General features: G+C 35.7%; 2 protein-coding genes across 6 annotated transcripts in view; one reads left to right on the forward strand and one right to left on the reverse strand.

Annotated features, from left to right (window-relative positions):
• Window positions 1-7,592, forward strand: Srp14 (signal recognition particle 14). The gene is made up of 4 exons (XM_067116388.1): window positions 1-285; window positions 3,110-3,182; window positions 3,435-3,586; window positions 4,721-7,592. The coding sequence occupies exons 1-4, from the start codon at window positions 253-255 to the stop codon at window positions 4,838-4,840; spliced, it is 378 nt and encodes a 125-aa protein (XP_066972489.1). The 5' UTR covers window positions 1-252; the 3' UTR covers window positions 4,841-7,592.
• Window positions 5,760-17,483, reverse strand: part of LOC136845901 (spindle assembly abnormal protein 6-like) — a 27,631-nt gene continuing 15,907 nt past the window's right edge. For 4 of the 5 annotated variants that reach the window (XM_067116378.1, XM_067116376.1, XM_067116380.1 and 1 more), the window contains exons 7-9: window positions 15,638-15,733; window positions 14,015-14,255; window positions 5,760-10,193 (exon numbers count right to left, since the gene is read on the reverse strand). In XM_067116378.1, the coding sequence (XP_066972479.1) occupies window positions 10,036-10,193; window positions 14,015-14,255; window positions 15,638-15,733 (495 nt within the window). In that variant the 3' untranslated portion in view covers window positions 5,760-10,035. The remainder of the gene's footprint in view (window positions 10,194-14,014; window positions 14,256-15,637; window positions 15,734-17,483) is intronic. The other variant, XM_067116377.1, reaches the window with a different exon arrangement.

The raw sequence follows: 17,483 nt of genomic DNA on the forward strand, positions 1-17,483 counted from the left end.
CGACATTTTTAAACAAACACATAACAATCGAATTAAAACGAGACTAGAAACACGATCATACACTATAATGAGCACCACCCCCTTTTTGAAAAAAGCATTATGCCATACTCCATCTGAAAATAAACAGGAAACCTTAAGAAGAAGAAGAAGAAGAAAACTCCTTTGTAGGGAAGGCTGATTTGGCATATATCAGCTGGCAACAGTAGAAATACGTCAGAGACGCGTGGTCCCTCGACTCTCCACCGTCGAATTATGGCAGTTCAAGTGCATTTGACCAATGAAGTGGTAATGTAATATTGTCTTGCTTTATTTATAAGGTTTCATAAAGGTTAAATATGTAAAAAGCTGAGTTTTCTAGGCCTATTTACTTGTAAGTATGACGTAGCCTCAGTGCTCGCCGTATTTACCGTATGACGTAGTCTAGGCCTATAGTAATATGGTGGCTTATTTTAATGCTATGGATTGTCATGGGACCTTAGATGATTTTTAAATAATATGTACATATATTTAATTGACTTATTAAAAGGGAAGGATGTCCGTTCTTACGGATCTGTAGCCTAGGCCTAGGCTGTCTTGTTAAAAGCAACTCGAGTGGCCATGTTGCTGTATTAGGCCTAAGCTTAGGCTTGATTTTAGATTTTCGGTCGCTAAGTATGGTGAAAGTAAATATATTCCATGGAAACCGTGAACCATAAGGTAGGGACCAGGATTAACCTTGGCCATAGGCTATTTATCTGACTACGTATAGCCTATTTCACTGATTTTTTTTATCCTTCGTTGTTAGGAAAGGTAAACCTAAGCAAGAGCTTCGCACCGACTATTACCTTGGAAATTGATTATTCTTATATTCTAGTGGTGCAGATGGAGGTCGTGTGGTTTATTGTCAGTCAATTATTATTAACCGCATATCTACCCAACATGGCTGGGGACTCTGGGAAGGCGGGGTTTTGGCTGGGGCAAAACGATGGGAAAAAGACTGGAACCCGATTGAAGGTCTACCTAATAAGCTAATAATGTAGAAAAACTTTGGAAAAGAAGGTACAGTATTATTTTACTTATGGACATTAATTGCTTTCAACATAAACTATAGGTTTTCTGTTGTATTATGATGTGATTTGAATGATTTTGAGGTTTATTTCCATCGCAAATGAATACTTATCCTTCCCCGGCAAATGATATACTGTATACAAAATTAATAAAATTACGACTTGTCAAAATATTGCACCCTCTCTCCATAGCTAATACGGCAAAACTGTGTTTACTGATTACAGTTTTGCCGTATTAGCTATGGAGAGGGGGTGCAGTATTCTGACAAGTCGTAATTTTATTAATTTTGTATATATCATTTGCTGGGGAAGGATAAGTATTCATTTGCGATGAAATAAACCTCAAAATCATTCAAATCACATCATAATACAACAGAAAAACCTATATTTTATGTTGAAAGCAATTAATGTCCATAAGTAAAATAATACCGAAGGTACTGCATATTGGGATTGGGAAAATATTCAGTTGCATTGTTCTCAAAACACTAGAACCAATGGAGTATTTAGTATTGTTTTGTCTATAGCCTATAAATGTTAAACCTTTTCTCAATTATCTCATTTTATTTTGTCAGTTTGAACAGCTTTTCTGCCATTTTCTTACTACTTTGGAATTTGCTAATTAGTGGGATGTTGATGTCATCTTAGGCCTATATGTAAATTAAAACGTAGTGTGTGTTGCCATATTTGATACTTTACCAGGGCCCTGGTTTGGGGGTTAGGTTAGAGTAGGCTAGTCGGGTAGAATATAGTTCCCTATGTTAGGTTAGGTTTAGGGAGTGTAGGTTAGGATGCATCCTTGTAAGTGTGCTCTTCTTAACCGATCAGAATTGGCTGCAGTCATATATTCGTCATTCAGAAAACGATACACAGTTGGCAGTACATTGGACAAGGTTTATGTACAGTTCTGTGTAGGATGGAAAGATCCTTCTTATTTTTCTAAAGTATATTGTTAGAACAATACTGTACAGAATTTTGTAGCTTTCTTGGGCTACATTAGAAGAAATGTTATTGAAAGTTACTCTGCTGTCCTTGTAGATCATCTCACCTGGCATCTGTTTTCATTAATATGTAAGAAAGATACTTTATCTGCGCCATAAAAGTTGCCACTTGTGTCGAGGTGAGGATTATCAGGTAAATTGTGCTGGTCAGCCACAGTAACAATATCCATATTAGCTTCTGTAACCACACCCAAAAGGACAGTTTCTAATGGAACGTTCATATTTTTATCGTATGTAACAAAATTTTTCAAGTATGGGTAGACGTGTTTAAATTTATGCATCTTTCTCCAATATTCAAAATATCACAATTCTTGCATTATGTAATTTATACCCGTGTTTTGTTTTTATCTTTATCTGCCGTCTATATTCACAAATGTATAACAGTACCTCTGACATTGTTGAAGTGAAATACAAATTTGTAATTGTCATTCTTTAGGCTTTGTTATTTTTACAATGTTATTATGAAAAATCAATTTTATTGGTACAATTTTCATGTTTTCTGTAATCCAGCATGAAGTGGGTTTTTTCTGATAGTAATCTTAAAAATTTCCTTGTTTAAAAAGATTAAGTTGTCATTCCATAAATTACATGAAGCTATTACCAGTATATAAATTTTGAAATATGTTGGTTCCATACACATGTAGGTAGTAAGGAAAATGAAAATGCAGGTAATGCAGTCAAAGTTGCAACAACTGCGACTAGATCAAATATACATTTTTCCAGTCAGTGATTATTTAACTTCACCTCAACCCATCATTTTTAATAAATAAAACAGGCTTCGTGTGAATAATGAATCTGGTAACAATATAAAAGAAATTAAACCCAATTTGTAATGTGGGTTTTGTCACTGAAGTGAATGCTACATTGGAGAATTATTATCCTGTCTTGTAAGAGGATGTACTCTCTTGATTCATTAGCATTTGATAGATAGACCCTTTTGGGTCAGCCTTACGAGACATGTTAATAGTTTATTCTTTATAAATATGAGAGGCGTGTACAGTATCTCTTAATACTCATACTGTATATGCTGTATTAATGCCTTTGTTTAATTTTTCCAAATTTCAGTTCATGTCTGAGTTGACACTCATGTTCCACAATTCAAGGAAAGAAGGGACAGTTACAACTTCAATTAAGAGATGTAAGTTTTGCATTTTTCTCTATCGCAGAATCTCTTTTTGAGTAAATTTTTTATTTAGATAATTTCTAATGAGAATAGCTTGTTATTTTTGGAGGCTATACCATATGTGATGGATATACTCGTTCTACTAAAAAAATATTATTTTATGAGAGAAAAATGAAAGGCCTTGTTGAATTGTTTCTTTTTATATGTGGAAGGATATTTAATGTTCATGTCATAGTTTTAATTCACATTGAGAGATTACCTTTGCAGATGATGGACGCACAAGGCCTGTTCCTAAAGCTCGAAGAGTCAAGAAAGGCAAGAAAGTTCAAGTTGTGGAACCTAAGGCACCTCTTCCTGTTCCAGATGAATTTAGTTGTTTGATTCGTGCCAAATCAAAGACCAAGAAAATAAGCACTGTGGTAAGATTTCTTTTAAGTTCCTAGTAGGTTTACAGTGAATTTTTAGCCACTTTTTGGCATTTTTGTTTTTTCTAGAATTTATTAATTTCCTTAGCAGAGCAGTAATAACAAAAGAACTCTATAGAAGGCATACTTATCGCAAGAACACTCATCTTGAAACAGTTGAACTCATAACCATTTTATAAGCTATGAGCATATATTTATATTTGATCTGTGACCTCTACTTTTGATATTTAATAATTTCATTAGGAAAATTCGGTTATTAGTGTAGATGCGTTATTTCTTTGTATGACAGTGATCCCCTAGATCTTAGCCGTCTGTGAAAGTGTGACCTTGATTTATAAGGGCCAGACTTGGCATAAAGTAATGCCCTAGTAATTGACTGGGATATTACTGTCATGATTTCTCAGGATACCACAGGTATGAGGCTGGCCTTGGCTTATTTCAGTAGTAAACAATTGTAACCTTAGCCTTTTAACATCATAGAGGTGCAGATTTATAAACCTAATTAATATGGAATTACAATTTTGATAGCCTTTTAACATTATAGAGGTGCAGATTTATAAACCTAATTAATATGGAATTACAATTTTGATTTATCAAGATGGAGAGGGTATTGCAAACATTTAACTCAATTACATTTCAGATATCAAGGATTTCCCAAAACAGATCTTGAATGGAAAAAAAACCAGCAAGGTCAGGCTGTGAAATTTGATCAGAGGAAACAAAAGGAAGTTCAGTTGTTAATTAAAGTTAATCAACTGGAGAAAGGTGCCTGATATCACCAAGTTACTGTTATCCTGTACTTTTTGTGGTTTTCTTGTTATCTTGACATTCTTTTTATGAGGTCCTGTTGACAGTTCTACATCTGTTTTTTTTTTTTTTTGTAGATTACGAGCTGGCTACTGTTCAACTATTATTTCCTTTGATGTCTAAACTTTAGAATAGTCCTTAGTTTTCATCAGTATCAGTATATTTTTACTTATGAAGGCATACTAGTTATGGCTGTGTCAGAGAAAGCATATTTGAGTATCTTTAACTTTGCATATTACTGGTGTTTACCAGTTTTTCCAGTAGACATAAAGTATAGAATAATTGTAAAGCTGCTATTTTCTCAAAATTATTTGTTTTCAGGTATCTGCTGAAGATGTTCTTAAATTCCAACTTCAGTTTTGCCAGTTCCTTAGATCTAACATGGATGGGCTTAAGAAGGAAAAGAAAGCAAAGAAGAAAACTAAAAAAGCTACCCAGTAGGAGCCGTATTTGTACTTCATTAAAGCTGAACATGACCTTTTCAAGGTATACTTGAGAGAGAGAGAGAAGGAAAGGCAGAAACTATGAGGTTGGGTTGGTCACTAGGTGCACCCTATCACAAAGCACGTCTCTTGATGCAGGTCTGTACGTTTTGACTTGCAGTACTGTGAATGCAAAACAGGCTGTGATGTATAATGATTAAGATGATTTAATTTTAAGCTTTGCAAAATTAACTTGTGTAAAATTCTCTTTAAAAGCTGAAGGGTAACAAGGATAATGCAAGGGGCCTTGATAGATAAAAATTAAATTTATATTTTTATATCTTTTACCTGTAATTATGGTCATAAACATTAAAGACTGAAATTGCAACATAGTGGCAGAGGAATAAATTGTTTGTCCAGTTGTTGAAGGTTCAGAGTCAACTATGGATGTGCTTTGATGTTATCTTCATATCAGCATTAAATTTGAATGGCAATAGTGCTTCATTCTAAGAAAGGGTTTCTCATTGATATTCAAGGAAAAGTTGTAACATATGTATTTAGATCCAGTATTTCACAAGACTGCTTCCATAATATTTCTGTGGATTATGACAACAACTCTCGAATATTTCAGCTTCACTTGAGATTACATTAACATATAATTTCTTACATAAACTAGTTATCAGAATTGTCCCCTGTATCATGGAGGTGTGGATTATCTATTTTTTACGCTTCATATCGGGGAAATAATTTCAAAATGCCAATTCTTCAAGATTTGCCTCTAATAGAGCTATGCTAGAAAGTAAATGCCCATTCTTCAAGATTTGCCTCTAATAGAGCTGTGCTAGAAAGTAGAGGTACTCTGTACAGCTGCTTTTTTCTATTTTGAAATTTCTTTGTAGGACCAATTAAATATTTTTTTGACCAAAGTGAAACTATAAAAAAAATTAAAGTGCTAGGTTTTCTTTTTTTTTATTTTAGTGTGCATTGTACAGTATTTTGAAGGTTACCAAGTTTTTTTATTTTTTCAGAAAGAAGGATTGATAAATGAATACCTTAGTCTAGCTTAGGCCCAAAGAAGATACATTTTTTGTTGCTTTTTTTAATATCTGTCATTCTTTTATTACTGATATATTTGAGTTCTTTATTACTTATTTCAAACTGGGGCTTTAAGATAATTACTTGATTTCTTTACATGGAAATTAAACGTATTACAAAAAGAGCAGTTGGAGCCAACAAAATGTTTTACTCTCAAAATTTTTAAACCTCGAAGAGCAAGGAGATATTTGTTAAATGCTGAGTTTAAGAAAATCTTTAAAAACACTTTATGCTTTTGAAATTTCAATGTATATTTATTTTGGGGAGGAAAATTTAGTTGTTAAATGTGTTAATGACAAGCCATTTAGTATTGTTAACTACAGCTATTTAACCAGACCACTGGGTTACACTGCTGGATTTTTTTGCAGGACTGCCCTGAAGGATTTCATCCTAAAGGGTGAATATGAAAACACAGCAGTATTAAGTTAGATAATGTATGTGGAGAGGAAATATAAAGAAAGAAACTATTGTAATTGGGGTCCAAAAGAATGTTGCAGAGAACCTCAAATAATGCTTGCAGTGTCACATTTCCATTGAAAGTGTGTCACATAAGGTCCATTGAAGGTGGTATTCCCCTTTTTGGATGAAATCTGGATAGGACAATTTTAAATGAGCAACTTTAATGCTGTATATTGATGTATTCATCTGCCACAAGAATTTTGACTATACCATTAGTTATCTGCCACCTGCATTTCAGCTTTTAATTGCCAGATTTTATCCACTGTTTATTACACTGCATATGAGAAACCCAAGTCCTCGTGAGCAGCGTTGCCAGATTTCCACATCCATTAGCCAATCATCCTCCTTTACCTACTGCAGAATTTTACCATGACTTGCTGTAGATATTGTTTGATTTCCCTTTTAAAGGTCAGGTTTTATTTTTTAGATTAGAACACTTCTGTACATATTTCTGTAAAATTTCCATAACCTATTTTTATCCATTATAATGATTAGCAGTTCTGGTCAGGGTGCAAAAATTCTTGCCTGTGCAATAACATGAAGATGCCACTTCTACACCAGTACTTGCAAAAGTTTCCTCATTAAAATTAAAATTTTGTTTCGGCAACTCTGCCCATGAGTAATTTTAATCTTTGTGATCTCTGAGGTTGTTAGTAATCCTTGTTTAATATTGGAGATAATTGGGGTATAGGTATTCAGAGTGAATGACCAACCAGGTGAAATATTGATTACATTTGAATAAGTTACTTGGATTTCACAAGAATCTTTGTAAGGATACTAAATGCTTGGATTCTGTGTTAATCTTTATCCTATCCTCAAGTATTGAGTTCCTTATTAGTTGGGCTTGATAACAAAACTACTAGGACCTTTGGTATGATGGAATTATACACTGAATAGGTGCTCTGACTGACTGCACTAAAAATTTCCTGGGTTGTGTATGAAGCACTCCTGGGTTGCAGCTGTCATGCCCTAAGTGTTCAGTGTGGCCAATGGTTTGCTGTGTAACTTCAGCTGATAGGAAAGTGCTTCCTTTATATGACTAGAAAATATCCCACCTCAGGTTGTCTGTTGTTATTAATGATGGGTATTGTTGTAAAATTGAAAATTTGAGAATATGGAGTCAGTATTTCTCATTACTGAAGAAGCTGACTTTCTAATCTTGTCAGTACCTCACAGTGAAAAAATTTATTTGCTACTGAATAAAAGACAAAATGATTTTTCTCTTATTTTCTTATGTATTCATATACCTAACATTTGTTAAATGAAACCCATTAATCACAATTAGCCTTAACTCCCTGTGAAATGGATCTCTCACACAAATGTGAAGAGTTGAAAGGAGAAGAGTTGCACTGTGTAATGTTTGCCATTGCTTCATGTGAAAAGGACCCTGTTCCATTGCGCACTGTTAGCCATTACTTCATGTGAAATGGACCCATCACACAAAAACATGATGAGTTGAAATAATGAAAGCTCCACTCTGCACACCCAACCCACAGTCGCTAATCAATGTCTCCCATTCTGTGCAACTCCTATGGAGTTGCAAGCATGATGTGCCTCCCAGGATTAATTTTTTTTATTTTTTCAAGTTATCTTACCATTTCAGTCATTTCATTGGGCTCTAAACACTTTCCAACAAAACCACTTCCTGGCCTGCTCTTGAAATTTTTCTTTTCTGCCTGGTGAGGGCTGTTAATTGTGCCTCCAGGAGTTTAAATCTTTCCAGGTCTCTGGATCTCGACCATCCCTTCTTGAGTCACCGAGGTCACCAGAATCGAGCTTTAGAACTTTTTCGAGACGACCCTTCGGTGTTAGGTGTGGTATGTTTCATTTTGGGCTTAATTGAAGGTTTCTCAGGAGTCCATTGCAAAGTATCAACCCTCTTGAAATTCAAAGTATCAACCCTCTTGAAATTCAGCTACTTCAATTCTAAGATAAACAAAGGGTGGAGTCCATTGCACAGCAAAGTATCAACCCTCTTGAAATTCAGCTACTTCAATTCTAAGATAAACAAAGGGTTGTTTTAAATTCTGCAAAAATAAATTTTTTAAGGAATTTCTGCTTTCCCTAGGCATACAAACTTACAAGTATCTTTCTGCACAAGCTGGAACAGCTGTTAAATCTTGGTAACAAGGTTCAACTGGTGGGGATGAGGAGTAACCCTCACTTACCTCCCTTTTGCCACATCGCTCGGTCTTTCTTCAGCAGCCTTTGTGAGAGGACACTCACTGCTCCCCTCCTCCCTGTACGCTTGTTAGATTCTTGGATGTGGATGATTAGCTTGCTACCATTTTTCCTTTCACTTGGTTTGTGTTCCTTGTCCATTTCTTTAGCCTAGTGTGTGTCTGGTAGCTTTTTCTCTAGATGGTGAAGAAACATGACCAATGCTGGTGTGGGCAACCATTTTGTTTCCCGTATCGGTATACCCACATACTTGTGCCTATTACAATAACTCTTCCTCATATACCTGCCGCTGTCTCCACTGTAGATGTTGTTATTGATATACTGTAGTACTATTAATGGTTTATTGAATTTCATCTCCATTCTGTTTTTGAATGCCAGTGTGACTGCTTGTCTCAGTATTCTGCTGAGTGCCTTCTCAAGATCCAGAAATATATGGTATGACCTATCCCTTTAGTTATCTCAATATACAGCCTGTAATGAGATACTGTTTTCCCAGCGTTGCAGTACCATCTTATCCTTTATCATGTCTTCATGTATTCTATAAGTTCATCAATTTTACTGTTTTCATGTATTCTGCAAGTTCATCAATTTTATCATGTTTTCATGTATTCTATAAATTCAACAATGACTAGTTATCCTGCTGGTTCCCAGAGCTATTTATCCCAAATGGTTGGTCATTTATTAGCAAAAACATAACTCATGACATATGGAAATATTCTTGTTTAACTATGAGAAATGATTGCACGTACCTAATGTATCTTGAGGAACAAGGTTTTCATTTTAAAAAATTGGAAGAAAGAATAGAGAGTTTACTGTCTGCCATTTACTGAAGAGTTTTTCACCATGCTCTCAGGAGAAGATTAAGGGACATTTACAAATTTAACAAAGAAGGGCTTTTACGAAGTGTAAATTCTAAAAGAATATCCTTGAATCTAATTCTTGGGCCAAATCTCATTTGTTGAGATTTCACATGCAAACAGTAGTACATCAATAAATACTAATAATCCTTGTTATGCACAATAAAAAAATCGTTTCTATGGTAATACAGTGTTTCCTATGTTCTGCCTGAAAATTTCCATTTTGAAACAAATCACTAATTTCCAAAATTTTCCTGACAGACTGAAACTTACCAACATTATCAGAAGATTAATACAGTGGAGTTAAATACCAGGTAGATGATAAACTAACATAATCACAAACAAAATATCAATATAAAAAACTTCCTTATAAAAACTTGCAACAAAAATGCTGCAGTTCAGTCACGTCTGGGAATTTTTATACCAATACCAAAAGTAGTTATATTAGCCAACCCACTTTATTAACCCCCTCTTAATTACTGAAAAAAACTAGCAATAACTAGTAATATAATCCACCTTATCAGGATATACTATGAATATTTACTTCAATAACTCCATCAGTTATCAACCAAAGGGTAACTAGCTGCAAAATTTGGGCAGTATATTTGGCTTCATATTTTGCTTAAATTAAGGGATCTGTTGCCTTCCTCTTAAACAATTTCCTTCTAGCTAAATTTGAAGATCTATTCCGAAGTGAGATTGTCTTTTCTTGTTCTCCTAAATCAACATCTTTGGTTGGAGACATTTGACTAGTTTCACCACTAGAGTCATTGTATCCCTCTAAGAAAAAAAAAATGACAAATTATTATTGCAGTGTTTAAATGGCCTTATAAAAAATGGAAGGAAATATTATAATCAGGCAATATCCAAAATTCTGTGAGAACTCCACCAAGGGTGTTAAAGAAAATATAATTTTCCAAAGAATACAATTAATGTTTTCATTACAAACCAATTATTTTCACATGCCCTTTGTGCAACTGTGTGAAAATCCAAAAGTAATAGTTTTGTACTGAATGTTTAAAAAATATGTTTCACAATAGACTTATTACTTTTACAGAGCATTTTAGGTAGGATATCTGGAACTGCTCAATTGCAGAACTCCTACAAAGATCAATTAGCTGACTGAGACACTCGAGGTATGGTAAAAAAAAATACGGAAAAATAGAAAATTATCAGAGCATACAACAATTTTTTTGGCAGCACTGTCACTTGCAAACTTTAAAGCATAAGAGAAAAACATGCACACAGTACATAAAGAATTTGATCAAGATAAAGAAAAATACCAAACAAGGCTATACTGAAATAGTCAAGCAAATACAACAGTCCAAAACATAAAATAAAGTGGAGATGAAAAAACATTACAATAAACACATACCAATGTACACTTAAGCCTTAAAAAAGGTAAAACACACAGAAACCCGATATTGTAACAATAAAGAAGCCCTAAACAACATCAAGCACAGAACTCAAGTAGAAGCTCCTCTATTTACGAACTTTCAGAGATATGAACATCAGTGCTTGTAAATTCAGCTTTGTTCGGAGCGCTCCAGGCCACGACCCACGAGAGCAAATTTTGTTGCGAGGGCCTGCCTTGACTTAGTTACAATTTCTGGTGCTACCGACGCCGAACAAAGTTAAGTATATCTTAGTTTAACCAGACCCCTGAGCTCATTAACAGCTCTCCTAGGGCTGACACGAAGGATTAGACTTATTTTACGTAGCCAAGAACCAATTGGATACCTAGCAACGGGACCTACAGCTTATTGTGGAATCCGAACCACATTATACCGAGAAATGAATTTCTATCACCAGAAATAAATTCCTCTTATTCTTCACTGGCCGGTCTGAGATTCGAACTCGTGGCCAACAGAGTGGTAGCTGAGAAGGGAACCCGCTCGCCCAACGAGGAACTTTCAACGCCGAACAGCACTGTACCTGACACCACTAGGCATCCCAGATTCTTTCTACCTACACTACTGCTGTGACTTCACCTCCTGTGCAGCGATTCATTAAATATTTACCGCATCCGTTATCTATCAGTGATGAAAATGGTAGTGTTAAAAAACAGTAAGCCATTGCAATGAAAACTAAAGCGGCAATAATGAAGTTACAAAGTGGGGAAAAAATAGTTGACGTAGTGCGCCATTATAACATGAATCACTCGACTATCGACACAATTTTGAAGAAAAAATACAAAATTATGGAACACATGAAAACTGCTGTGCCAATGCAGTCAACAATTATAAGTAAGAGAAGGGGGAGGGTGGTAGAAGAAATGGAAAACTTTTGGGTATCTGGATGGAACACCAGTTTCGATGACTTGAAGGTTAAGGCTGGTGAGAGTGCTAAAGATGAAACATTTGCTGGAAGTCATGGATAGTTTCATCGCTTCAAAAAATGAGCCAACTTGCATCATGCCCATAAGCGGTGAGTCAGCAAGCGCCGACAAAGCAGCCAAAAAATTTCCCCAAGACACTCAAGGAAATAATTGATAAGGAAGGTTACCCCTCAGTATATTTTTAATATAAACAAGACAGGTCTTTTCTGGAAAAAAATGCCAGAAAAAACGTGCATTAGCCGCGAAGAGAAGATCATGCCAGGATTTATGGCGACGAAGGATAGGCTAACGTTACTGCTGGGTGGCAACTGTTCGGGAGCCATGAAGCTAAAACCTCTCCTCATCTATCATGCAGGAAATCCATGGGCACTCAAAAATATCACAAAAAGTTCTGTACCTGTAATCTGGATGTCCAATAAGAAAGCCTGGGTGACTTGCTGTATTTGAGGACTGGTTTTTTCATCACTTTCAAGCTGTACTGCAGAGAGAATAACATTCCTTTCAAGATTCTCTCAATTTTGGATAATGCCCCTGGTCACCCACTGCACTTTGATGATTTCCATCCGGATGTTCAAGTTGTTTAATTATCCCTAACACAATTTCATTCACTGAGCCAATAGATCAGGGCATAATAGCAAATTTCAAAAAATACTACACTCGCCGTACGTATAGGCAAGCATTAAAGGAGATACATGATGCAGATGTGACCTTACGTTACTTCTGGAAGGGATACAACATTTACAATTGTGTAAAGAACACTGATGCTGCATGGTGTAAAGTAAACGACATCAACATGAATGGAATATGGAAGGCCTTGTTCCCACAGTTTGTAAATGACTTCTGAGGGTTTAATCAAGAAGAGGGGGAAAAAAAGGGAATCCTTAACAGTCCAACTGACATGTGGACTTTCAAGAGCCGTTTGACAGTCATTCAGAGTTGACGAATAAGGATTTGATGGAACTGGAAGAAATGCAAATGAAGATTTGATGGAACTGGAAGAAATGCAAAAAAACAGAACATGAAGAACTTGTTCCCTTAAAGAAGTTTGAAATTGAAACAAAATTGATGACTACAGGATTTTCTCTTCTAGAAAAAATGTTGACTATTTTGCAGAATCAGGACCCAAATACTGAGATTTTCTCAAAAGTAGCACCAACAGTCAATGATGCTTTGCAGTGTTATCGTATCATATATGATGAAGAGAAAAGAAAAACAATGCAAACTTCCAACGACAAATTCTTTAAACCAGTGCCTTCAACCTCTAGAGTCTCCCCATCTCCAATGACTGCTTCCTCGTCAAATGAAGGGGAAAGTGATGAGGAAATCCTTACTGAAGAAATTGAAGAAAGCGAAGAATACGTTGACGACCCACCACCCCTGCATTAAATCCACATCTCCCTCTCTCTCATCATCCATCACAACAAGCCTACGACACCATTTTCAAAGGTAAGAAAACTGTACATGTACTTTACTGTTCTATTATCATAATTTGTTTAATGTTAGGTTTTATAAGTCATTTGAGTTAGTAAAATGCTCTAAAAAACACAGTAACAGTACTAGTATTGGGTTTTAGTATGAAAAACATAAATAGTACTGCTCGTATTGACTTTGTGTATACCAAGTTGAATTTACAAACAAAATGAACTTACAAACAGCCGTTCGGAATGTAATCAAATACCCAAAAAATAAAAACAAGATCTGGACTGTAACATGCACAAGTCGGTTGCAAAAGTGCTCTGCACCAAAAGGAAAACACAGTAGCATTTACCATGGATGCACACCAGTCACATATTTACAGCCAAATGATCTTCGGCTGAAAACAGACTGGCACATGCTGGAACTCCTTAAATACTACTTAGTGAAGAAACTATGGCACATTCACAAACCTTTGGAAATATCACATTCACCAAATCATCAAGATGAAAGAAATGGAGTGAAACATGGGTGAAATGTAATCCAAGAGTGGGGAATTGCAAGGTTTGAAAATGTAGGCCAACACAATTAATGAGCCTCTTTGTTTCACTTAGACCTGAAGGAGGAGGAGGAGGAGGAAGAGGATGTTTACTACTGTTAATCCTACTAGTAATGTTAGGGAATTTGTGCACATGCATGAAAGGCTAAGTAAATGGGGAGTTCAAACAAACGCAAAAAAACTAAGTAACATTAATAGGCCTGGAAGGAAGTTTTTTTTTTTTTTTACTTTTTTTGACAACAGTTACCAGATAATCTACTAGCTGAAGTATAATTACTGAATTCCACTTACTTCTAGCTCTAGTTTTGTTTGGGGATTCTACTGAAATCTGTTCGGGTGCAGGTGAATCAGTGGCATTTCTTGACCATGGTGGAACATTACGAACAATACTCAGGAGTTCTTGGTGCCTTAAGGCCTCATGCACAGCATGCAGCTCTTCTTTTAGCTGTACATTCTGAGCTTTACAGTCCTCAAAATTCTTCCCCATTTCTTCAAGTTTTGCTTTATATTCTAGTTCAACAGCATGCACCTTCTGTTGAATAAACATATGTATCCTTACTGTCCCAGGGTATAATATTTTTTTTATTTACAAAATGCATTAATTTATAATGATTTCAATTAATTTGTTTACATTCAGTACCTGACATATGTGAATTCAAAATACATAATGGGTTGCTACAGAGAAATTTTATTTCACCTTTGCTGTCTGCCCTTCTTACTGACTTTATAAAGAAAAAAGTGATTGGAGAAGGCTTAGATTGGATTATCAATAGAAATTTGACAAGGTTTAGATTGGATTATCAATAGAAATTTGACAAACTTAGAATACTTAAGATAATGCTGCTTTAATAATAAAGACACCACATTCATGAGCTTGCTTTACAAAATGCACCATACAGCATGTCTAGAGAGGGGGGACTCAAAATAAATCTAAGAAAAATGCAAGTAACAAGGCAGTACGTGCACAAAAGTATGAAATAACACCAGGTGAAGAAAGGATTAATGTTTTTGAATCTTTCTAAGACAGGCAGTCCCCGCTTATCAGCAGGGTTCCGTTCCCGACAGCGTGACGATAACCGAAAATCGCCGCTGAAAATCGACAATAATAGCAGTGATTCTTGGTTATCAGCGCTGATAACCGGTGATCAGCGCCGCCAATAACCGGCGATCAGCGCCGATAATTGGTTATCAGCGATGATAACCGGGAATTGGTGTCTAAAATCCAGTTATCGTCGTCGCTAGACAAGTGCAGTAAAACTGGATCGCCGATAACCGGGGACTGCCTATATTTAGATACAATAATATCGAATACAGGTTCCCTTGGGTTGAGATTTAGCAAAATACTACAAGTAATAAATCAAACACTGTTCTGGTTGAACAAGATTTGGAAGTTAAGCACACTGAAACTGGACACACAAGACTCATGGTATGTATAATGAAACTGTAACTGAAAGTTTTAAATCTTCGATAATGTTTTATATTAAAAGTCAGATGACACGAATGGCTATAAAATGATACCACAATACTGTATAGAAAATTATTAAGTTCCATGTGTAGATGAGATAATGATGACGGGATAAGATGACTGGGATGTCCATTGTACTATCCCTGGTAGAGTATTATGTGATGTGTTAGCAAAACTAACACCAGAAGAGCTAGAAGATCCTGATCTACTTGTCGGCACCAGAGTTTGGAAGATACACACCCACTTGGATGAAAACTGTGAGATGATTGGAGCCCTGTCAAAGATAAAGCTCAAGGAAGAAATAAGTGGCAGAATTTCACAAGGGCCCTTTGTGTCATAGCGTTTCAGGTGGTGGTGGGATGATAATGTTGATCTGACAAAAATTCTATTCTAATTTACTTAGAAAATAATAGAAAACCAGAACATTTCTTGAAAAAATTATTACATACACTGGTAATCACATCCTTGTCTGATAATGCCTGACTGGATTGATTCTCTTTCAACAACTGGATTCGGTATTCTAGATAATCCTGCTCTATCTTGTGCTGAAATATACATATATCCATTATTATAAAAAAGAAATACTTTGGAATTCTGAAGGTATCTATAATCTCTACAATGACATAAGAGACAAGCATCCTGTATAGCAAATTTAGATTTAAAAGGCTATTTGGAAAGTCCTTGCAGTTTTGCGTATGCACTCTTACTGACCTGAATTTATTACCCTCTCAAGCAAGTTGAGTTAAAAGTAGTGGCTGCGTCCACTGCAATCAATTTATAGTCTTTTCAATTTTTATGATAAATACTTTGTTTGTATTGTTGCATTCCACCAGTAACTCTCCTGTATTTATCATTATTTCAAGAATGGAGAGGTAAATGGTTGCTGACTGGGACTCTTTTTATTGGAAAAGGATAAACTACAACCCGGTCACAGAGTAACTTTGATGGAATCTGTCAATGTTGATGCCTTCTTGAAGTTCTACATGCCCTAGACAAAAAACAGCACATGGAACTTCGGTTCAACTTTTATTTCTCCTAACCATCACTAGGAGGAACCTAAAGAACCATTCAGTGTCAACCACCACACACGCACGAACACATACAGTGCATGTGCCACATCTAACCTAAAACTGTCACACCTGACACAAAACAGAACTAAAGTAAAATATCAATTCAGCCACACTCCCACATAATCGAGCCATCATGCTAATTGAAAACCCCAAACTCCCCACCAACAAAAACCAGGCTGTTTCAGTGTCTTAGGATTTTAACTGAGCAGCAAGATCATCTGGCACTGCAACCAACCAAAGAAAATTAAGGCCTCCTGGTCTTCCTCTAACTATGACCTCCTCCTCCTCCTCCTGTTATAAATACTTGTACAATTTTTAGATTTTACTCATTCCTTATTGCACCCTCTGTAGATGACCACCAATAAGTGTGTCTGGACTTGAAGTAATAGACAAAGGCAATATATGTCTTCCCATGATCCTTGGGAATTTTTTATGCCATCTATTTGCTTATACGAGGAACAATACTTAGATGAACAGAAATGACTAGTGTATAAAAACCAAATTCTACTGAAGTAATTAATCCTTCCGAATTAAGTTAACAGTTCAGAGAGTACAATGATAAGAAGCACTAGAGGGAAAATCATTGCTTCAGAGAGTAAAATGTTAAGAAGGGGCAGAAGGGAAGCTGCAAAGAACCCTAAGTACAGTAATGCCTAAAGTGCACCGCATGAGTTGCACTGATGACACCAACCCCCTACGGGGAATATAGGTTAAAATGAGTCACAACTGACCAAAAACATTATGCAAATTCTTATTCCCATGAAATACAGTAACCATTATCACTGATAAGTAATTCGAAGGTAAGCAGGTGCATTCACAAAGGCTGGTAGTGGCAGCATGAAGGCACTGATAAAGCCTCCTGTGTTGAAGGAAAAAACACCCATAAATATTTTACAAATTTGGAGAGATTATATACTGTACAAATCACTACCACAGCATAAATAAAAATTAAATTGGAAAATAAAGATAAAAATATAAAAAAATTATGTAGAAATGAGAGCATAGGATTTTAAAAATATGATATTTTAATGATAAAATAAAGTTTGTTCATACTTACCTGGCAGATATATATATAGCTGTATTCTCTGATAGTCCGACAGAATTTCAAAACTTATGACACACGCAGTGGGAGATCAGGTGGTTAGTACCCATTCCCGCCGCTGGGAGGCGGGTATCAGGAACCATTCCCATTTTCTGTTCAGATTTTCTAGTGCCACTGTCTCCT

The sequence above is a fragment of the Macrobrachium rosenbergii genome, chromosome 14 (genome assembly GCF_040412425.1).
Source record: "Macrobrachium rosenbergii isolate ZJJX-2024 chromosome 14, ASM4041242v1, whole genome shotgun sequence".
NCBI classification, from domain to species: domain Eukaryota; kingdom Metazoa; phylum Arthropoda; class Malacostraca; order Decapoda; family Palaemonidae; genus Macrobrachium; species Macrobrachium rosenbergii.